This window comes from Aquila chrysaetos, chromosome 1 (assembly GCF_900496995.4).
Source record: "Aquila chrysaetos chrysaetos chromosome 1, bAquChr1.4, whole genome shotgun sequence".
Taxonomy (NCBI): domain Eukaryota; kingdom Metazoa; phylum Chordata; class Aves; order Accipitriformes; family Accipitridae; genus Aquila; species Aquila chrysaetos.
Window position 1 is genome coordinate 64,364,068 of NC_044004.1, and position 22,302 is coordinate 64,386,369.

At 47.5% G+C, this 22,302-nt stretch overlaps 2 protein-coding genes across 12 annotated transcripts in view; one reads left to right on the plus strand and one right to left on the minus strand.

Moving 5' to 3' along the window:
* ENOPH1 (enolase-phosphatase 1) overlaps positions 1 to 2,799 on the plus strand; it is a 12,552-nt gene extending 9,753 nt beyond the window's left edge. For both annotated transcript variants that reach the window (XM_030027009.1, XM_030027020.2), the window contains one exon: positions 822 to 2,799. In XM_030027009.1, coding sequence (XP_029882869.1) covers positions 822 to 961 — 140 coding nt within the window. In that variant the 3' untranslated portion in view covers positions 962 to 2,799. The remainder of the gene's footprint in view (positions 1 to 821) is intronic.
* Positions 2,784 to 22,302, minus strand: part of TMEM150C (transmembrane protein 150C) — a 26,906-nt gene continuing 7,387 nt past the window's right edge. For 7 of the 10 annotated variants that reach the window (XM_041125411.1, XM_041125408.1, XM_041125412.1 and 4 more), the window contains 7 exons: positions 16,646 to 16,730; positions 15,514 to 15,567; positions 15,362 to 15,394; positions 15,192 to 15,259; positions 10,084 to 10,211; positions 7,453 to 7,630; positions 2,784 to 5,190 (listed from right to left, as the gene is read on the minus strand). In XM_041125411.1, coding sequence (XP_040981345.1) covers positions 4,982 to 5,190; positions 7,453 to 7,630; positions 10,084 to 10,211; positions 15,192 to 15,259; positions 15,362 to 15,394; positions 15,514 to 15,567; positions 16,646 to 16,730 — 755 coding nt within the window. In that variant the 3' untranslated portion in view covers positions 2,784 to 4,981. Of the gene's footprint in view, positions 5,191 to 7,452; positions 7,631 to 10,083; positions 10,212 to 15,191; positions 15,260 to 15,361; positions 15,395 to 15,513; positions 15,568 to 16,645; positions 16,731 to 22,004; positions 22,037 to 22,302 lie in introns of all 10 variants that reach the window. The other 3 variants (XM_030027112.2, XM_041125417.1, XM_030027122.2) reach the window with 2 other exon arrangements.

The window sequence follows — 22,302 nt, forward strand, 5'->3', positions numbered from 1 at the left end:
CTGTTAAAGTGGAGTGGGGCGTTTGCTGAAGCAGTTGGCATGCTCCATTTACAAACAGGGTCAGTGGTTTTCATGCCCTGTGCTCGGGGGGAACAGATGATGTCTGCTGTGCTGCTACGTGGCACATGTGGTAGCTGGTTCTTTGTGCCACTTACAGTTAGGTTGTGTTCAGCAGCAGGAAAACATTGCTCCTGGTCACCAAGACTTGACCCCTGGAAAGCCAGGCTCGGGAAGCTAATTTAATTTCCTGCCTTTGCTGGAAACGTCTTTCTGGCATAAATGGCTCTGGATTGTGATCTCAGTCTAAGCCAGCTCAGTCCCCAGGAGTTAGCCCTTACCTCCTCCTCAGCCGTGGCAGCAGAGCTGGTGGGAAGTTGCAGTTACCTCCTTTTCCCTGTGTCATCTTCTTGTGGCCTCTTGCTGCGCTCTGGGAGTGAAGGAAGCTTGTGAGAAGTGACTCCCGGCAGAGGGTGTTGGCCTCGCTAACGCCACAGCCCGACCACAGCCCAGCTTCTTTGTGACAGAAACTGAGCTGCTGGTGCCCAGTGCCTTGGAAAGCCATCAGCTGGGAGGGGGAGGAGATGGCAAGGCAGCCACCTCCCATCCGCTTGTATTACACAGCAGCTACAGTCATCCACAGCAGGTCTGCCAGGAGCTGGTCCCTCTCTAGAGCCCTGCAGCGCCACATGCAAACGCTACTCTTCTCAGTCTCAACCTTTAAAAGCACTTCAATGTTTTGGGGCATCTTCAAGCCTTAAAGACCCTCATGTGGAGAAGTCGGTAAGCCCATCTCAGCTCCACTCTCCCCACCTCTGTTTCAGAAGCCAACGCCGCCGAGGAAGCGGATACTCACGTGGCTGTGGTGATCAGACCAGGCAACGCAGGACTGACGGATGATGAGAAATCGTATTATAGCCTCATCTCATCTTTCACCGAACTTTTCCTGCCTTCCTCCACTTAGGGAAAGTGGTGCATGCACAAAAGACTGTGCTTCACCTGAATTGTCCTTGTGTAACATTAGGTAATTTTGTCCATAATCAGAATTTAAAACAAACCCACATCATGTCTTGGACCCGCAACTAGTGCAGGCAGGTATGGATGGAGAGTATGGCGTGGGGTCCCTTGTGCAGTAGGATGGAGGCCTGCAGCAGCCAGCTGGAGCTCGAACAGGGTGAGGAGCAGCACCCATGAGTCCTGCTGTTCCTCCCCTTTCCCAGCTAGCAATTAATTAGCTCAGGGGATGCTTCCTTCAGAATCACCCATTGAAATCTGGTGCTGAGATGTCCCACCACAAGCTCCGTCATTTTTAGAAACAGTCTGCAAACAAGGTATATGTCCCCCTGTCCCAGAGGGACCTCCAGGGACCATGAGGGGATATGAGCTTCCTGCAGATGGGGTTGCTGGCTAAGTCAAAACTTTCAAAGTTAGGGAGATTAGGATGCCCAAAGGAAAATGCCAAATGTGGACTATAATACAGTATATTTGGGCTGCCACAGAAAAAGCCAGCCCTTGCTGCAGGCAAACGCTTTAGACCAGGAACAACTTAAATCTTGGTTATATCCACAGCAGGTCTAGGTACAAAACAGTACAACTTGCATATGGAAGCTGCTTAGAACTACATAACCAGCCTACCAGAAGGAGTATATATAAATATAGCTTTAAAAATTAAATTCTAGACCCACCACACTGCTGCATCATGGTGCTGGGCTATGGGATGCAACTGGCTGAACACCAAAGTCAGCTTGACTGTGTTTCTGAAGTACCTCCCTTAGCACTAACCCCTGGAGCTCCTTCTCAGTAGCCAACATCACCCTGTCACACATTGATAGCACTGGTCAGCTGTGAGCAAATCTTGACAAACAACTGCTTCTGAGGGACACATCCTGCTGCATTTAATGAGAATTAAACCCCTGACCTTTTCGCCCACACTACCTAAATTGTGCCAATTTATATCAGATGGTCATGGAGCTTTTCCAAATGTAGTAAATCAAAACACAACTATGCTTTCATTGTGTTCACTCCATCCCAGTATTTTGCCTTCCTGTCTATCACCAGTGATCCCAGCAACTAAAGGCAAATCTCTTTTTTTTTTTTCAACCTGTGAACACTTTGTTTCCCTGCTTTTGCCCTCTCTGGTCTTTTCTTTAAGGCAGACAACCCTGTCTTGCCAAGGAAGCTGTATTACCTCCCTGACCATCTCACAATTTCAGCAGGGGCTTAGCGGGGGTGCAGGAGTGACAGCCACAGCTAGGTTATACCTAGTAATAGTGGAGGCAGAGGCAGTCTGAAACCCCAGTTCCCTGCTGCTGGCGCTTCGTGCATGGGTGTCAGTTGCTACTTACTCATTTCTGCATGGCTACGTGTGAGCTTGCCCTCACGGACAGCCAAAATACAATACTAACACATGCGTTGCCTTCCTGAGCTCTCATCTACACCTACAGCTGTCCCTGTTGAGGGAGGCTGCAGTGTAGAGAACAAGCAAGAGACAGGCATTTTGGGAGGAAACCATATCATGCCAGCATTACCCTTCTAAAACTTTGATGGTAGCAGGTGAGGCTGTGACACAGCTAGTCTGGGCGCCTTTCTGGGCTGTGTAATGAGTGTGATCCTCCTAGAAAGAGCCTGCTAATTAGCACTGTTACAATAAGTGTATCTGCATGGCTGAATAGTCCCTGGCTTCCTTAAGTGTTAATTTTAATCATGACACTGTAAATACTCACCTTTTGTTTTGCCTTTGCCATCAGAAAGCTATGCATGGGGTAGGGCACAAAAATAAAACTCACTTTCTCCATAAAAGCACTTTATTTAGTGGTCATGTTTCAGTGTGTATCAGCTGTCATTTAGTTGTACTGAAATGTGCTGTTAGAAATACCCTAAGAAATGTACAGAGTTATCACCAAAACCCTGAAGTTCAGTTTGGATTGCATATAGGAAAAGGAGAGAAAGAAAAAAAAATAAAATCACAAACATCATCTTTTTTTCCTTTGATAAAATTACAAAATATAAAATGATAAACTGAAAGGATTAACTGATTTTTTTAAAAAAGTTACGGTGGACTATTTACAGTAAAACACCCTTAAAACAAATCACTATTTTGTGCTCCATATGCATTGAGTGTGTGTGCCTGTGTAAGAGCATCCCCACCTGCATCTTCTCCAGGCTATTCCCTCCTGCCCTTGTCCAGGAGGAGCTCCCTGGATGGGGAGCCCTGTGCCTTACAGTGCTGTGCACTTGGGCCAGCCATGGCACATCCCTCCAGGAAGGCTTCCCACTAACGACACAGCTACAAGGAGGAGGCCTTCAGCGGTCCAGCAATAACCCTCCATTGGCTGGAGATGCTCTGGATTTATAACACGGCTGCCTGAGAACAAATTTTGGCCCACAGAAGATAAAGTAAAGAGCTGGCTGAAAGCTTTCTACTTGCACTAGTTGTGACAGAAGTTTTTCTCAACAGTCTCGCCTTTCAGGAGAGGCCTCTGACCTTTGCAGAAGACTGAATTCCTTCATGCCTTTTCCCTCTCTGTCAGAAATGCCACAGTGCGGGACAAGTTCCCCTTCAAATGCCTTTTGCAACCATTTTAATTTCTCTTTATTCTCCTGCAGCTCAGACAAGATGCAAACCTAAGCTGAGCCTGACTCGTGGAGGAAAACAGGAGCCATGTTCATAAGAAGCAACTCCCATTGCTCTCCTGCCCATCCAATACAGCAGCCTTCCCAAAATCAGGTTTTCAAATAGGGGCTTTGAGCTCCTGCTTTTTCTTTGAAAACAGACCTTCTGTTTGAAAACCTCCTTTCAGGGAAGAAGCAGCCCTTCTGGTTTTGCTGTTCCCTTCCTGCACCTCCAGCCCTCAAGGCCACATCACCCAACCTCCGGGGCAGAACTGCCTTCCTGCACCTTGGAAGCCTGCTTAAACCTGTGGCAGACTCTACTCAGGACAACTGGCCACACTGAGTGGTCCAGAGCCCAGCCCTAGTGTCAGCGTGTCTGAAGTTTGACTTCTAAGTGCACAAGGAGCAAAACCAAACCCTATGCCCAGAACCACCTGCAACAGTTCTGTTATCATTGCAGGTGAGCCCAGTGTCTCTAACACAATGTCTTCTCCCTCAGTGAACAAAAACAAAGCTTTTGAAATATTACACACAATAAGTGGTGGAAGTACTACACACAGAGAGCAGCCTTTTCTGGGTCTGCTTCAGAACACACAGGCATTCCCATCTTAATTCAGCATCTTGCTTCCACCAGTCCCCACCATTGAGTCTGAAACACCAAGCTGAGCCCAGCACCTCACTGTGCCATCTCCTCTGGCCTGGGAACAGTCTGCCAAGCTACAAGGTAGCATCAGCCAAGTCTTGCTTCCTGATCACAGCACAGTTTCTCCCAAAACCGGCTTTACCATCAGCTGCTTTCCAGGCTGGAAGAAATGCCTGCCTGCTCACCATAAAAGCCAGTCAAGTTGGGGTCTTCCACTGCCTAATTCCAAGTCCAGAAGAAACAGCCGCTCTTTCTCACCCTACCAAGTTACACCAGTTGGCAGCAAAGAAAACAACGCAAGAAACACACAAAAGATGTGGTCTTGTGACTCGGGAACCAGCAACTCCTGAAGACTCTTGGTGCCCGGAGAAGTTCGTTTCCTTCATCTCCTCTGCAGACCAGGCTGAGAAGTGCCTGTCTCAGAGGGGCATCATGACAAATGGCTGTTGAATGTTTTGAACAACAGGAGTGTGACAGAGCTACTCAGAAAGAGTCACTGGTAGCACAAACTAAACAGCTTGTGCTCTCTTACGCTGCTGCTGAGAAGGATCCACTCCTCTTCCAGCACAGTTATTTTTGTTTGGCTCTTAATGAGACAGCCACCCTCAGAGCCCTTTGGCAATACAATCATGATTGCACATGAAAACAAACTCATCAAAAAAGTGTAAATGAGGTTATCTTTAACCCATGAGACCACACCTGCCCCCCTCCCCCCCGCCAAAGGACAGGCTACACCTGATCTGTCTGGTACTCAGAGGCTTCCGATAAGCTTTCAGAAAAGCTCAGAAAGTTTTCCTGGTACTCGGAGCAAACAATCTCAAATCTGTAGTGCCTGAACTCCACTGCAAAGGTGCCAAAGTAGCACAGGAAGCACATCACCAGGCCCCACTGAATCCTGGAAGCATGCATGTGAATGCCCTGTGCCATGAGGATGAAATCTGGAAGAGGAAAGTCAAGGAGAATGAGTGGGAGCAGGGACACTGACCAGGATGAGAGAAAGCCAACAGGAAAGACAATGAATCTTAACAATCAAAGTCACCCAGATGACAGTCAACCCAGCTAGCCATCATCAGGAGAGTGTGAATGTGGTGCCAGAGTTGGAAGGTATGTCAGGTATCCAAAAATGCCCATGGGGTGCAGCAGCTCTCCTATATGGACCAGGGCTTCCTAATCCCAACTGAGGTTGATAAACATTTACAGAGGGAAAGACTTAGGCGCAGAGAAGTCAATGACTTGCTTGAACATCCAGCTAGCCAGTGACAGAGCCAGCAAGCTGGGGATCTGGCTATGGGCCCCTACCTGCCAGGAGATTGCCGGTGGGAACTGGGTCACATCTGCACCAGAGGCAATGGGAACACCTTTCAACCTACGCTGTGCAATCTTTCATTCTCTTTAGATCACCTGCAAAATCATCCCTTTCTGTGAAATCCAGGAGCATCACTCTACACAGTATGTACTGTTAATACTAAAGGAAAAAGAATGCTGTCAGAGCCAGAAACTGTCCTACAGGCTCACATACCTGTGTGCCTGGACCACATATTGCCTGGCATCAGGGTCTCACTGCTGTGCCTCAGTTTGTGTTGGAGTATTCCATAAAAGCAATTCTCAGCTCCCCTAAAGCAGAGGACACCTTCCTGAGCTGGGGCCCTGCCCTAGCCCAATGCACATCTCCTCTAAACCTACTGACTCTCCTGTCTCAGGATTTCCTCTGCACTCCAAGAATGCAGGATCACACATCTTCACAGGTAAAACAAACAAACAAGCAGCCTCTCCCATGCTTTAACTGCACAAAGCAGATAATCAGAGACTTTTAATCTTGGGCTTAGTGTAAGCAACCAAAGCTTAATTTCAGCAAACAGCATTCTGTGTCTGGCTTTAAAGATCTTCTACTTTCCCTGTAGCACAAGGGTTATGCACAGGCTGCATGGGATGAGGAGCCAACCCCAAGCCTTTGCAAAGCCAGCGTGAGGTGGGAGGGGAATGGGACTCCTGCCTCAGCCTGCCCCACTCCACAGAGGGCCCAAGGCCTTCAGTACCAAGCAGACGGCTGGGGAAGGCTGGGCTGGGAGCGTTCAGCATGTCAGTACAGGAGCAGCTACGCCCTGGCTTACCCGGCTGCTCCTGCTCCCAGCCTGGCAGAAATCTCCGAAGTCGGCAGTGCAGGAGAAGCCCAGCTCAGCTCTGTGCAGGCAGCCCTACCCCAGACACACCCTGGGGGAGCTATGGGCTTGGGGCAAGGGGAGGAGGGGAGCACCACAAGAACCAGGCAAACTCCCACCTTACTTACACCAAAGTGTGATGCTCAGCTGAAAATTTTTCCAAGGAAGCTTAAGACATGACTGACGGTACATCTTCACACCAATCTGCTATTCCTCTGGACACTGGCTGAAATGTTCAAAACCAGCCAAGTGACTAAGGAATTGTTTTAAGAACAGGCTGTTCCCCACAGAGGGGGATTAGCTTATTCCTCACCATTTATTCCTGCCCTCTTACTTATCCCAGCACTAAGGTTTATGCAACTATGCAGTGAATGGATCCACCCTAAACAAACACCCAGGGCACATGAGTGTGAGTGCTGGTGCAAACAGAAGGGCTGGAGTGGGGCTGACAGGCACAAGGTGGAGAGGAAGTCACATGTACATCCAGTCTGAGTGACCACAGACCCCACAGCCCAGATCCCATTTGTAAAGCACTTAAGTCTTGCCCGAAGTCCACATGACCCAGCAGCTCTTGACTGTGATAACCATCTTAAAAGGCAGAGCTGGATGTAGCGCCCTGGAGCATTTCAACACATCAAAATTTTCTCATCTTCAGAAACCTGATTTATTCCCTTGTTCCTTTGTTCCCCTGAGAATTTTTATCTTAATATTTTTCATAATCTTAAATGCTACTGTGTAGGTAAGCAGTGGTGCCATTAAATTGCACAGATGCTATTCAATATTGTAACCACTCTGGATATCACTAAGGAGATTTAGAAACATTTATGAAGGAAGTGAGCCCATCTGTGAAGCAGTGCATCCTGCTAAACACAAGTAGCAAAATGAGCCAATCATAGGATCATGCCGTGAAGACAAGCTGAGTAGCATTCCTAAATGCTTTGAGATCCTAGGACGGATGTGAGAAGAGCCAAAGTTCCCTGCTGCAGAGAGTGTCGGACATGTATGATACCTGGCTTCCCAGGCAGCAGGACAAAAGGATACAGAGTACCACACAGAGGGTGATGCTGGCTGACAAGGCGACTCGTGGAATCCCAACTTTCCGTCCCTCGTTCTTCAGGTTGATCTTGAGGGTGAGGGCAGACTGGATCCAGCACGCCAAGGTCCCAAAGCCAAAGGTCAGCGATGTGCCCACATTGTGGATCTCCTCATCATTGGAAAGCTAGGAACAAACAAAATGGTGATTGTTTAGATGCAACAGGAATTATCTGCTAGCTACCTTGGATTGCTGCTGGGGTGGGATAGAGGAAAGTGGGAATCACTGGGGTGTGAGGCAGAGATGCTGTATCATTTCTTCTGGCAGAGGTGTAAGGTGTAACATAACCAAAATGAGTTGACAGCTGTCACAGTCAAGCAGATCTTCTGCCCAAAGCCCAAGCACAGTGCAGTTGCTTGGGGACTGCCTCCACAGCTCCCTGACAAGACTTACCAATGCAGAGCTCAGAAATAAATCCTTCCCTGGCTCAATGTGATGGCCAGGGCAGGCAAGGACAACCCACTGGGGTCTTGTACAGCTCCCGGCAATGGAAGCAAACTGCAACCTTCAGTGCCAGCTGCATGGAACAGTGCTGTCTGGGGCACAGGGCAGCCAGAACCCTGACACCTCCATTGAGTTAGCACAAGCCAAAGCGCAGACATATGCTCCTGGTTTGGCAGGCTTCTCCCACCAAAAAGCTTGACTGCCTGTTCCCTCTCCAGCTCATCCTCAACCATTGGGGTCTGCGGCAATATGAACCCAATCTCTCTGGAGTGCTTCTTTGCTCCTGGGGCTCCTGTGTTTCACCGGGCTCAGTGACTGTGCAATACTGCAAGGCAAATGGACAGCCAGGTTCAATGAGCAAGAATCTGCAAAGAGATCCCCTGAGGCTGCAAATCCATTCAGAAAGCCCAGCATGGACAAGACTTAAGCCAAACAATTTCACTTTTCTCCCTGCCTCCGAGGCTTTTCTAGAAAAGAAACCAGCAGTCTGTAATTCCTCCCTGCAGCCTTGATTCCTGTTTGGTGATTTAACAAATTCCCATCAAACAAGACACAATCTACAAGATAATAGACTAGTTACTGTGCCTCCACTGATCTCTCCCCTCTCCTCCCTACCTTGAGGTTTTTTTCAAGGGTAGGTCCAAGTCATAGTACAGGTAAAAATGGGATTGAGTGGCCTTTCCCAAGGTAGCCTGCACCGCATGGGACTCACAGCCACAATGTCTCTCTAACACACCCAATCTGTAATTTTCCAGAAATATGATTTAATGACACATTCAGCTTAGCAGTCAGGCAGGGAAAAGCATGGACTAAGGTCTCATTACCACATGCTTTCACAGTTTGGCAAAAGATCTAAGCAAGGATACAGGTAACTAACAGGGAGTAGATAATTAGTTCAGAATTTATGATCAGGCATGATTCAAAGTATCCACTTTTAAATAGCAATCATTTGCTCAGAGGAGCAAAAAAAGGAAGGAGAGGTTGAAACTGCTTCCTAGTGCTTGCTCTGTACTAGAAATACTCTTCTCACACCTAGACAAGGCTGTTACAAAAGCCTCATAGTTCCTAGCTGGGAAGGTCTCATGAAAAAACAAGACTCAAGTTTTTGGTTTGTGCTATGGAGTTAGGAAGACCAGGTCCAAAACAGTCAAATTATCTCACACCTCATTAAAAAAAAAAAAAAAACCAAACAAAAAACCCACCAAACCCCCACCAAAAAAAATACCACAGAAGACTGTAAAGAACACAAAGCTCTGCAATTGCTCCACAACCCAAACAGGTACTGGCCCTTCACAAAATAAGTATCTTTTCTGTATTGGCAGGAAAAACAGCTCCCTGCCTGCAAAGCCAGGAAAGAAGCCAGCCTACACTGACCTTTCTCAGTTCCTGTCATTATTGGGGGCCATTACTGAGGCAGAGCATCAGACACAGCAAAGGGATGGGGAAACCCAAGTGTCACTGACTCTAATGCCTTGATTTTCACTGCAGACCTAACAGACACTCTCATGATCACAGTGGACACCCAAGCCTACAGAGCAACGTTGTGGCACTGACAGCTTGTTTATTTGTTGCATGTTGCAGCAGATTGAGAATCGGAGGAGGGACCTCATCCAGACACGTGTCACATTAGGAGAAGTCATAGCACTCCTCTGATGTGTCCCTCTCATGGCCAGTCTGAGGACAAACAGGAGGTAGATTTAAAACATGTGTTTTAAACGAAGGACACTGAACTGTCTGCTAAATCTGTATGGGCAGCTGTGCATCTGTTCGCACAGATGCGTACGTAAACTTCCAGCTCAATCCTTTTACCCAGGACCATCTGTGCCAACCCCCAGGGCTCAAGAGATTCAATAGGTTCCCTGCTCTGGCTCTCGGCAGGTCAAGTGTAAGCATGCAGGTGCAAATCCTGCTGGGAACACGTGAAAAATTATTGTGGCCCTTCATCTCAGCATGTCACTGGAGCCATGTAAGTGGCAGATAGAGGTGGCAGAGCAGGTACAAGGAGGACTGGGGCACAGCCAGACATGTTATCTCCTGAGGTCACATTGCAGGTAGTTCAAAGACGTAAGCAGATCTGCTAGAAAAGCAGGAACCTCACAGCATGGACACAGCAGTCCAAGTCTGGAGTGCAGTACCTGAAAGTTGCCGAGTAGGGTCATCCCAAAAGAGGCCAAGCATAACGCCACCAGGCCGCTGATGTTCAGCCAAGGGTTTAGCACCTTTGGCTTCAGCTGAATGAAGCGCAGCACAGCCACGACAAGCGCTGAGAAGGAAACAGAACGCAAGGTGCATCATTAGGTAGAACATGCTGCAGTAACCACTTGGCTGGGGGCTCACAGACCCCCCACCCTCTTTCCACCCAGAGGGGAGAGCTCACTGCAAGCCGGCTAGCTTAGTGCTTCTGCTTGGCCCCCTCCTGCTTAGTCATGGACGAGACTAAGCACAGAAAGCATTTCTTTTGTAATCCCGTTACACCAAGCTCCCGCGCTTCCTTTTCTCATGATGTTTTGTCTAGGAGCTGGGTTGCAAATTTTCTGGGTGAAAGAAGAGCACCTTCCTATTTGCCTATGAAGCTCCCAGCACATAGTCTATCACATACACACCATGCATTCACATTGCAGCAGCTGGGCTTGCATCAAGTTTCACTCCATTCACGAGCACTGAGCTCTCTTGGAGGAGGTATGTCAAACCCCACCTGTATTAGAAAAAGGTATGAACGGCACATACATATTTCTGCAGGTTTTACCATAATGCCTACTGCCTCTTCTCTGGAACAAGTTGCTGGTGCCACAAACATAAGCCAAAATATTGCACTAATTTTCCACGAAGACTGGAAGAACAGTCCTTCCAAGCTTACAATTAGCCCAAGCGCTATGATATGATATATGATACATGATATATCATATGATATGACATAACCCCAGGAGATATTCACATTGTATATTCTTGCCCTCTCTAGGGAATGCTGCATGGAACAATGCAGAAAGCCAGGCAATCAGTTGGCCTTCAGATGGGATTCAAACCAAACCACTAAAAAGCAATATAGCTGAACAGGGAAATTTGCTGGTTACCGCCAAACACTTTCTTATGCTCATGCTCAAACTGATAGCATGCAGGTCATATTGTTGTCAATTGCCTGCATTAGCAAATTAGATCTGTATTCTCCACAAAAACCCTGGTATAATACCAAAAACGTGGTTTAGAAAAATAAGGGCACTGTAAGTGAAAAATATCCACTTTTATCCGAACTGCAAAAGATGTTTCAATTTACTCTCACAATTTGCTGTAGTGAATCAGTCCACTCCAAATCCTGAATACAAGAGAATTTTGTTCCCCCCCCAAAAAGACAACTTCTGTTTTTCATCACCAGGTAATTGTTTGGGACAGCCACCCTGTGACTACTTGACCTCATGTGCAGGAACTTTTTCATTTCTATTTCTAGTGGGCAGGATCCTGAAATTACGTGATCTTTTCCTAAAATACTGATGGGAATGACAAAAGAGAATTAAAACATCACCTTCCAGCATTATGTACAAAACAACAGCATTTTCAATATTTAGTAATGCCTGTTTCTAGCAATTTTCTGTAGTTTTCCTCTCCTATAGCAAAGGCTTTGACACAACTAAGGTGGCCAGAGGTACAAGCTAAAAGCAGCTCTTGGAAGCACCCAATACAGCAGAGGAAAGCTTGGCTTTATCCACAAAGCAGAAATAGAATAGAATAGAATATTTCAATTAGAAGGGACCTACAATGACCATCTAGTCCAACTGCTTGACCTCTTCGGGACTGACCAAAAGTTAAAGCATATTATTAAGGGCATTGTGCAAATGCCTCTTAAACATTCACAGGCTTGAGGCATCGACCACCTCTCTAGGAAGCCTGTTCCAGTGTCTGACCACCCTCTCGGTAAAGAAATGCTTCCTAATGTCCAATCTAAACCTCCCCTGGTGCAGCTTTGAACCATTCCCATGCATCCTGTCACTGAATACCAGGGAGATAGATATCTGCACCTCCCTCTCCACTTCCCCTCCCTAGGAAGCTGTAGAGAGCAATGAAGTTGCCCCTCAGCCTCCTTTTCTCCAAACTATACAAGCCCAAAGTCCTTAGCTGCTTCTCATAGGACACATCTTCCAGCCCTTTCACCAGCTTTGTTGCCCTCCTATAGACACACTCAAGTACCTTAACACCCTTCTTAAATTGTGGGGCCCAGAACTGCACACAGTATTCAAGGTGACACCGCACCAACGCTGAATACAGTGGGATAATCACCTCTTTTGACTGACCGGTGTTTGATGCACCCCAGGATGCGGTTTGCCCTCTTGGCTGACAGGGCACACTGCTGACTCATATCGAGCCTGCTGTCAACCAGCACCCCCAGATGCCTTTCTGCAGGGCTGCTCTCCAGCCAATTCTCTCCCAATTTATATTCCGTCCTAGGTGCAGAATCCGGCACTTGGACTTGTTAAATTTCATCCCATTAATCATTGCCCAATGCTCCAGTCAATCTAGATCCCTCTGCAAGGCATCTTGTCCCTCAAGAGAGTCAAAGCACCTCCCAGTTTGGGATCATCAGCAGACTTGCTAATGGTGCATTCAACTCCTGCATCCAGATCACGGACAAAAATATTGACCAGAAGGGGCCCTAGAACTGAACCCTGAAGAACACCACTGGTGACCGGTTGCCAGCCAGATGTAGCCCCATTCACTACAACCCTTTGAGCTCTGCCCTTCAGCCAGTTCTTCACCCAGCGCACTGCATACCTGCTCATCTCACAGCTGGACAACTTGTCCAGAAGGATGCTGTGAGGGACAGTATCAAAAGCCTTACTAAAATCCAGAAAAACTACATCCACCACCTTCCCTTCATCCACTAGGCAAGTGACCTTATCACAGAAGGATATCAAACTGGTTAAACAGGACTTCCCCTTTGCGAATGCATGTTGACTGTGCCTGACGATTGCATTGTTCTTTAAATGCCTTTCAATTGTACCCAGTATGATCATCTCCATAATTCTTGCAGGAACTGAGGTTAGACTAACAGGTCTGTAGTCCCCTGGGTCTTCCCTCATGCCCTTCTTGTAAATTGGAATAACTTGGGCTAGCTTCCAGTCAGCAGGGACCTCCCCAGACTCCCAAGACCTTCCATAGATGATCGAGAGGGGTCCTGCCGTAACATCCACTAGCTCCTTCAGTACTCCGGGAGGAATCCCACCAGGCCCCAGGGACTTGGGAACATTCAGCTGGTACAGCTGGTCCCTTACGATTTCAGTGCCCACAAATGGAAAGTCACTCCTCCCACGCTCGTGGTCCTCCAACTCAGGGGACTGGGCAGTCCAAGGTCTATCTATATTACTAAAGACTGAGGCAAAAAAAGCATTGAATGCCTCCGCTTTTTCTTCATCCCTATTCGTCAGGTGACAGCCTTCAACAAGTAGCAGTCCAATGTTTTCTTTAGACCTCTTGCTATTGACATACTTTAAAAAGCCTTTCTTGTTGTATGACACAACACTGGCCAGTTTCAACTCTAATTGAGCTTTGGCCTTTTGTGTCTTCTCCCTGCATATAAGAACCACAGCTCTGTAATCTTCCTGTGAAGCCTGACCTTGCTTCCAGAGATCATACAATTTCTTTTTCCTCTTGAGCACCACGAGGAGTTCCCTGTTCAGCCAAGCTGGTCTTCTGGCCGGCTTGCTTCACTTATGACACAGTGGGATTGCCTGCTCCGGTGCTTCTAAAAGGTCGTTCTTAAAGACTGACCTGCACTCATGGAGTCCTAAGCCCTCAAAAGCAGATTCCCAGGGTACTGTGCTAAATAGCTCCCTGAATAGCTTAAAGTTTGCTTTCTTGAAATCCAGCATAGCAACTCTGCTGTCCTTTTTTCTCATTGCACCAAAAATTTTAAACTCAACCGTTTCATGAGCACTGTGGCCAAGACAGCCACCTTCCATCACAGCTCCTGTGACACATTTGCAGTCTGGAGGTTCCCTGGTTATATTTCTTCTTGCAATGGGAAGAAGCAGCAACAAAAGCATACAGTACAGCTTAGCTTCAAAAAGCCACATGTCTTTTGTTTGCCTGCCCTTCTTCACACCAGCTGTTCCCCTCACACTCACGCGACTGCTATACTCACATCCACCCAGATCACAGGGTGAGTGAGCATCAAGCCAATTCCTGCCCTTTCATAAAGCCCTTGGACTCACTGGGACATGGTGCAGGTCCACAGCGACTGCTTGAACAGAGTGGTGTGCAGAAATGGGGCCTTACCTGGAAGCAGCTGAAAAGACAGGCATGTGTGTATTCACTACTGTCAAACAGCCTTTTTAACATAAGAATTAGCATGCTATGTACATGTCATTTTAAGTGGTTTGGAGGTCAGAAGTTTAAATCATATCATCATAATCACATTGCACTGGGTGTCAGGCATATAAATAAAACGTGTGCAAGACCCTGCCTTAGCACCAACTGGGGCCAGTATTATTTCTACTAATTGAGACCCTGGCTCAATATGTAAATAAAGATCTAAACTTGAAACAAAGCCATACATAGAAACAAAGTGTAAGGATACCTAAACTGCCTAAACTTCACCCTGAAGTGATACTTGAAAATAAGGGAGTTCATGTCAAGGTTCATGATTAAATATATTTTACCAGGTTTTACATCCCAAGCCTCATTTTTTTTATGTCAGATTAAGATTGTTAAGGTATCTTACTCATGCACGTACAGGTCTGGGTTAATTTCAGATCTCAACTCAACTGAATTTCCTAGGTTTCTGAAAATAAACATCATTTCCCTCTTACTTCCACTGCTGGAAAATGCCAGTAAAGTTCCACAGATTTAGTAATGGAATTTAGGAAGGGGTGGGGTAGGGGAGACTTCAGCACAGATGATATTTTGCATAATCAGTTGCTGCATTTGCCAATATTCCCATGCAATTATCTCACATTCACAGCATATAACAAAACACCACCATAAAATGAAAAACAGTCACACAGATTCAAGGCTAAGATGAGACAATTAAAAACATGAGAATAAATCAGAAACCAATAAAGTTCAAATGCATCCAGCTTCATTCTGTCTTTCTACTAACGAAGACAAAATAATACTGTCTTAATTGGTAGTAATCGCAGTTTAAACGATTTCACATCATGAGATTCAAGAACAATATGTACGGGGTATTACTTATGTTTCAGTGACTTCTTAAAACAAATTATGAGAGACAAAGAAACATTCCCCTTGTTCCTACCTAGAAATGCCGCCATGTTCATGACTTGGCTAAACACGCAGCTTGCAGGAGGTGCATCACCTGCAATACTTGGAAAATATAAAGTGTATCACTGTAACTCTAGGATGGCAAAGACATATAAATAACAACCATTAATTAGAACAGTAATTGGAAGAAAGTAATTAACATACCTTATATAAGGTGGTCTTTTGGAACCAGGTTTCCTAAGAGACATAAATGCATAGGAACAAAGATTCAAGATTTTCTTTCCCATTTAGCTTTCATTGTTTTATTGTTTTAAAGAAACAAGTGACTGAACGTAAAGCCCACAACCAGCTCTTACCTATCCGGTACATTTAGTGGGAGAATTTTGTTATCTTCCACTGCTATAAAGTACCTGTCAAAAAAAAAAAAAAAAAGGAAAGAAAAAGAAAAATATTAAAACAGTGTAAAACCTCATCCTGGCTTCAATTTTGGCTTCAATTCCAAGTATCATTCAACACATTAAGTGTCTCAAAGCCCACTGGCAGGTTCTGCTGGAGACAGCCTATGTTTCCCTCTGCTCAAGCAGGCAGTTTTGCTCACTTCCTGGCCTAATTATGTGCCTTTCTTTGTGTGCATCTGTTTTGCATGGTCAGGTAGACAAACAGGGTCACTGAACTGAGCTGCCTTAAAAATAACCAACCAGGGGAATGTTTTCATTTTTAATCTGAATAATTTGATTCATCTCATTTACCATGGTCCCCCCTCCACAAAAGCTGTTTTAATACAGAGGGGATGGGACAAGAAGAACAACAAGCAATAGGGGTCAGACAAATGGCTTAAGCTGCCCCTGCTGCTGAAAAACATCCACAGACCATGGCCAAAGCCATATCCTACAATATAACTGCTTCTCAGGCTGAGCATAGCTGCTGATCGCACATTTATTGCTCCCAAATTCATGCTGCAGTCATCTGCCTGCATGCTTGGAGAGAGCCCAGCTCACGGAAATGCACCTCTCGTGTGCATTTTGGTAAGAAGTGTTAGTGAGAAAGTGAGGTGTCAGCATTAAGCTGCTGACAGGTTGCTAGTGCAGTGCTGGATGCTGCGGATTTTGAGTTTGCACCCCAAAGCAGGGCCTAAGTGCTTCTCCAAGAGCTCTGCTGAGTGATTCAAAGAAAACGGGATGAAAAGGAATTTTTGCAGTTTTGTCTGTCTCTTCAGGCAGCTCCCAGTAACATGTGCCAGGAAGAAGGCAAGGTCAGAAACTTGGCCTGGGGAGCACAGAAACTCAGGGATAAAAATGTGATCCTCCAAGCCATGAACTGGCACAGACTAGCCCCTGCCCCTATCATGTGCCTTCCCAGCCCCACAGTAACTCAAGGACAGAGCACCCCCAAGAGACCGTCGTACTGAGACGCAGCCCTGAAGACAGTGGTACTTCAACTGCCCCAGCCTAACTTGCTCTACCAAATAACCAGCAGGAGATAACTTACACTATCCATAATCCAGCTGATGTAAACAAGGTAAACACAAGAGGTAAAAACATCCATATGCTGCATTTCTTCCCATCCATACCTGCTAGAAACAAAGAACAAAGTAAAAACAAAAGAAAGAGGGCAGAGGTACCCACCTGCCTCAGCCCCGCTCTTTTGAAAGCAGGAGGAGCATCCACACGGCAGGTGCCGAAGCATCCCAGGATCAAGCTCCTAATGGCCAGGCAGCAGTCACTGCAAACCTTTCATACTGTCATTACTGGCATAAGGGGCTAAGCTGCTGCGCACAGGCAGCATCACCCACACTGTGCATAAAAACCAAGGCACAAAGAGCCTGGAGTTGTGGAGGGGGAGACTTTTCAGACACACCTATAGAATTTGAGTGGTTTTCAAAGTATTTTTCTTAAGCATTTTGCACAAGGTGACAACGCAAGACCTGCAGCCCTAATTCCCTGCTACTTCCCATAGGCACAGGGCAAGGCAGCCTCCTTCCCAGGATCATTACCAATTCCACACACGCTGCCTCAGCAAAGCTTGCAGCATGAAGGGAGAAGGATGCACGTGCTGTTTCCTCATCTCCACAAAGCACACGACCAGCTTCCATCCTGGCTGCAGCAATCAGCTAAAAATAGCATTTGGCCGCACCCAGAGCAGAGCCAAGCTCAAGTGCCAACATTGTCAGGACAAGGTGTTACAAACAGGATCAGCTCTTGACATGTAGGCACTGTGAAATCCTGCACGGGGCGTAAGAATGCTGCGTACATCTCCTCCTGAGGAAGCGTTTGTCCTCCAGGCAAGATCACACTGGATGAGCATCTGAGATGCCGGGGCTATTCCCGTAACACATGCAACTCCGAAACGTAGCTAAGTTGCTGTGCTGTGGACACAGAGAGTCCTGTATCTTCCTGTGAGTCCTTTGACAACGGATCAAATATTTCCTCGTGCTCTGTCCTCCTCCATAAATGTTTCCCCAGGCCCTGACACAGCCAAGAGACACAACCAAAGGCTCACGGCTCCAGTGCCTGCTTTACTTTCACCAGGGCAGCAGCATCTGCACCCCTGCGCTCTCTCTCCTCCTATAGCCTGCTGCAGGGCAGGCATTTCCTGGGGTTACTGAGGTCCTCACAGGGCAGCAAGGTACCCTGGGGTGCCCGGGCAGCTCGGACATGATGGCCTTTCACTAGAGCCTGCTTGTATTTGCAGGTCAGTTACCTCATCCAGGTCCTTAAAGCAATGACTCTTCCCTTTGCTCCAGAGAAGGAAGCACCCACGTTGTCATCCTCCTCCTCTCAGCTCCCCTGGCCTTCCTACATCTGCAGCACAGGAGCTCTCTGGGCTGCTGCCCTGCTCTCTCCCTGCTGTGAGGACCCACAGAAGAGAGTAAGCACCCTCACCGTGTCACAGCCAGCCCCCAGCTCACCACTCCTACAGGACAGCCCCAGGCTGCAAAGGCAACGGGGCCCCAGCCACTGACTCCCGCCCTGCCCCACAGCGGCAGAGGCTGAAGGGGTTGAGGTGAGGCTCCCCAGACCCTGCAGAAGGCATAGCAGCCTCACACTTGCCCCTACAGGTCAGCTGTCTTGTCTTCCCCACACATTGCCTGGCAGGGGTACAAAACAACACCCTTGCGGTACCCTGAGCCACACCACACTTGCGCAAAACCACAAGGCCATGATTTGGTGCTGTCTGTACAGCCTCGAGTGAGGCTGAACTGCAAATCTTAAAAGACAGAAAAGTGATCAGATAAGGTCTCTTCCCTGACCTGGAAGCAGAGAGAACTGCAGACAGGGAGCATGAAACGATGAAAGTATTAAGTACGTCAGTTTAAAAGACAATCAGCTCCAACGCATATACACATCTTTAGCATGCCACAACAGAGAAGAAATTATCAGTGAGGGTGGTTTCCCCATCCATCTCATCTCTATTCCTTTCCTCCCGCACAGGAGACACAAAGCGCTTCACAGCTCTGTTCCTTGCACAGCCCCTGCTGTAGCAGTTGCAACTATTCTGTGAAGCGCTGCCCTTGCCTTTTCCTCCTGCAGCCCATCAACATGCAGCAGCATCCCTTAGCTGGTGTTGGCCGTTGCTCTGGTACCGGGAGACCCGTACTGGCAATGTCAAGGACCACTTCCAGGTGGCAGCTGCCTCACCTGTGGCAGGGCCACATCCCTGCCAGACCCTGGCAGCACAGTGCCCAAGTTCCCGTGCCCAGCGCAAGGGAGCCATAGCTGTAGCGGAGATCCCTGCTCCTGTCTTGGCTGAAGGGGTGTAGGCAGGTAATGTCACCTCCTGTTACAGCCCGTGTTTCTTCTGCAAGGTAAATACTGCTAACGCAGTGCTTGACTCTCCTCTTTTCTCTGGCGGTGGCTGGACTAAGCCAAGGTAACCATTCTTTCAGGTCAGGGGATGGCAGATCTTGTTATATACCCTTCCCCTTTGGAAAGGTACAAAGGATTCATTTACAAAATAAAAGCAAATACTAGCCATAACACTTGTCTTCGTTAATGGGTTGCCACAGGTCCTGCCTTCCAGCATGCCTCCCAGCCTTCGCAAACTATTGCAGCGTTGTCTGTTGTGCAGAGAGGGAGGTGGCACAGGGCTTTTCCCCCAGGCAGAGCATCGAGGCAGCCCACAGCGGGGACTCCACGCCAGGATGAGGTGGGAAAATGCAAAAATGCTGTCCAGATAACCATTACTCTGTGCTGAGCTCTGCAATGTAGCAGGGGCAGGACTGGTGCCCAACCTCATCAAAGTCAGTGCACACAGCTACAGATTCACTCCCCTGGAAAACATCCCTGTGTTTAATATTCACTGTGCCATACAGAGTCCCCTTCTATCAACCACTAACAGAAAATGACATCCGAAATCATTGCATATTAAATGAATGACTAGCACAGAGCACAGCATCCCAAGGGAAGCCAGGTCCATAGTTAGAGCAACACATTCATTTCAACCGGTTAAAAGGAAATATCTAGAGAACACACCCCCCGCACACCTCTCATCACGGCCAGTTGGGTTCGCACCAAGAAGGAAGAACAGCACTCCCAGGGAGTACAACAATGACCTGCATGTGGCCAGGTCTTCCCCAGAGCTCAGTTCAGCCAGGGCTGGACCTTTTGGGAAATAAGCACCCCACATCAGGCCAGCTGGCCTCCCAGGATGCTAAGCTCTGTGCAAGCTTGCCTCTCACAGCAGGCAGCAAGAATTGACCAGGGAAGGATGTTGCCACTATGCACCCTCCTCTGAAAGACTCCATCCTGAGGCATGGGTGCGGGACAGCATGAGAAAGTACTCTCTGGCACACCCTTGGAAGAAGAGCAGGGGGGGCAATGGCTGGACCAGCAGCGTTGCTGGCTCCTGCCAGCCCACACAGGAGGAGTGAGCCACCTGTGTCTGACAGATGAAATACCAAAAGCAGGAAAGAAAGGTCCCTTTCCCCCATGTCCTCAAATGGCAACACCTTTTAATCCTGTCCATTGGCACATCCCACGCATGCTTGAAGCTGTTTCAACATCCCCATGTAGGAAGAGGATGGTTTAAAAACAGGACTCAGCTCTTGCACATTTCTCATTTACTCCCTGCTGCACTACTCGGGTGCCAGAAACAAAATTGCATGTAACCTCACTTCCTTCCAAAGGAGAAACCCCTAGCATGTGCCAAGCCTGCCTAGCTTTGCACTCATGTTCAGTGGATATCATTCTCAGCAGTTGCCTTTGGGTTAACTTCTCTTCAGGGATGGCCCCGATGTTTGTGTCTTCAAGCCAGGAGACTTTCATGCACGCTAAGACCAGCACCTCTAACAGCAGCCAGGAACAAGAGAACGAGGAACCCAAACGAGAGCCTCCCCTGTAGCACCACAGCAGTTTAGCCAAAATAAAATGCCAAGAGCAATAGGAAAAATAACCTAAATTCTCTGTGGGAAACGTAGAAACAATTTATTTGACAGCTAATTGCTCCACTGGGATGACACAAAGCCAACCTTCCTCTCCAGAGCTCTGTTCTGCATTGCTGCCATGACCAGTGATGCCAAATCTGAGCAGTCAATGCCAGCTGGTGACAACAGCCATCTCCAATGGCCTGTGTTTTCCCAAATAAACACACTGCGTCCAGGAGGCAGTTCGTAATTGCATACACCCATGTCTTCCATTTTTAAGGCTTGCACAAGAAGGCCTTCAGCAACAGAAAGCCCTCATGGTGCAATGGCTCACAAGGCTAATAAAAACATGTTTTCAGCCTCACAGCTGACCCCAGCCGGAGTCAGCCCACCTTCCCAAAAGCACACGCTGTGGGAAGTCCCTCTTGACTCACAGTCTCACACCAGCATTGCAAAAACCCTGTCAAGGTGCGCTCCTGCTGCCAGCTATCATGGGTCAGGGTGCAGAACTGCAAAGGGTTACACATCAGCACTGCCACAGGGTGTGTCTTGAGAATTCTCTCAATGCAGGCTTACTCCCTTACTTCATTCCCATTTTATGTCTAAATCAGCTCAGACTGTCAGCTGTTTGCTCTGCTTTTATTACCATTGCCCCACTACACCCCCTCAGCCAATTAAGCTCCCATTCCTCTAATGTACACGCTTCGATTACAGAAGGCAGCTCACCAAACATATACTGCTGCTTGCTCAAAGTTCATTTAATGTGGGCATCTTAATTTAATCTGCCAAGCAAAGTTACAGGGTCTTCCTGAAGTTGTTTTCAACATGAATGTAAGGACAGACAAAATCACCACTTTAACAGTCATATGTCTTTTTTAAGACTAGAGCATGCAGATGCATTTCAAGGGTCCATACACAAGCTGCACAATAAGCCAGAGCAACGCTCCAGCATTTCACAGTGCTAGGCCATTGAGTCATTTCAGAGAATAGGTACAGAGCCAGAAGCACTGGGAGGAGGATGGTGTTCAAAACATACGGCAACTCATAAAGAATTGCTGCCAGTCAGCAATAATCAAAGGGGAACGAACACAATTTGTCTTTTGGGGGAGCCCACTATAGCTCTCTGTTGCTTTTAAAAGCAAAAATAACCACAGTCACTTGATACCTAATTACCGTAACTGAGCAGATACAAACCAGCACATTACACAACTTGCCACCCACAAGACACAAATGCCAACATAACAAAGCACAGTGATTTCAGGTTTATCTCAAGGTTCCCAGCCTGAGCGTACAATGAGAGAGATAAGGCATGCCAGAGACTTGTAAATACATAACAAAACAGTGGGGTGTCGTGGTTTAAGCCCAGCTGGCAATAAAGCACCACACAGCCGCTTGCTCACTCCTCCCCACCCCTGGTGGAATGGGGAGGAGAAAACACAACAAAAAGCTCATGAGTCCACACAAGGACAGGGAGGGATCACTCACCACTTATGGTCACAGGCGAAAAACAGACTCAACTTGGGGGAAAAAACAAAATCAATTTAATTTACTACCAATCAAATCAAAACAGGATAATGAGAAGTAAAACCAAACCTTAGAACACCTTCCCCCTACCCCTCCCTCCTTCCCGGGCTCAACTCCACTCCTGGTTCTCTCTACCTTTCCCCCACCAGTGGCGCAGGGGGAACAGGGGACGGGGGTTGGGGTCAGCTCCCCACACCTTGTCTCTGCCGCTCCTTCCTCCTCACGGGGAGGACTCCTTACTCTTTCCCTGCTCCAGCGT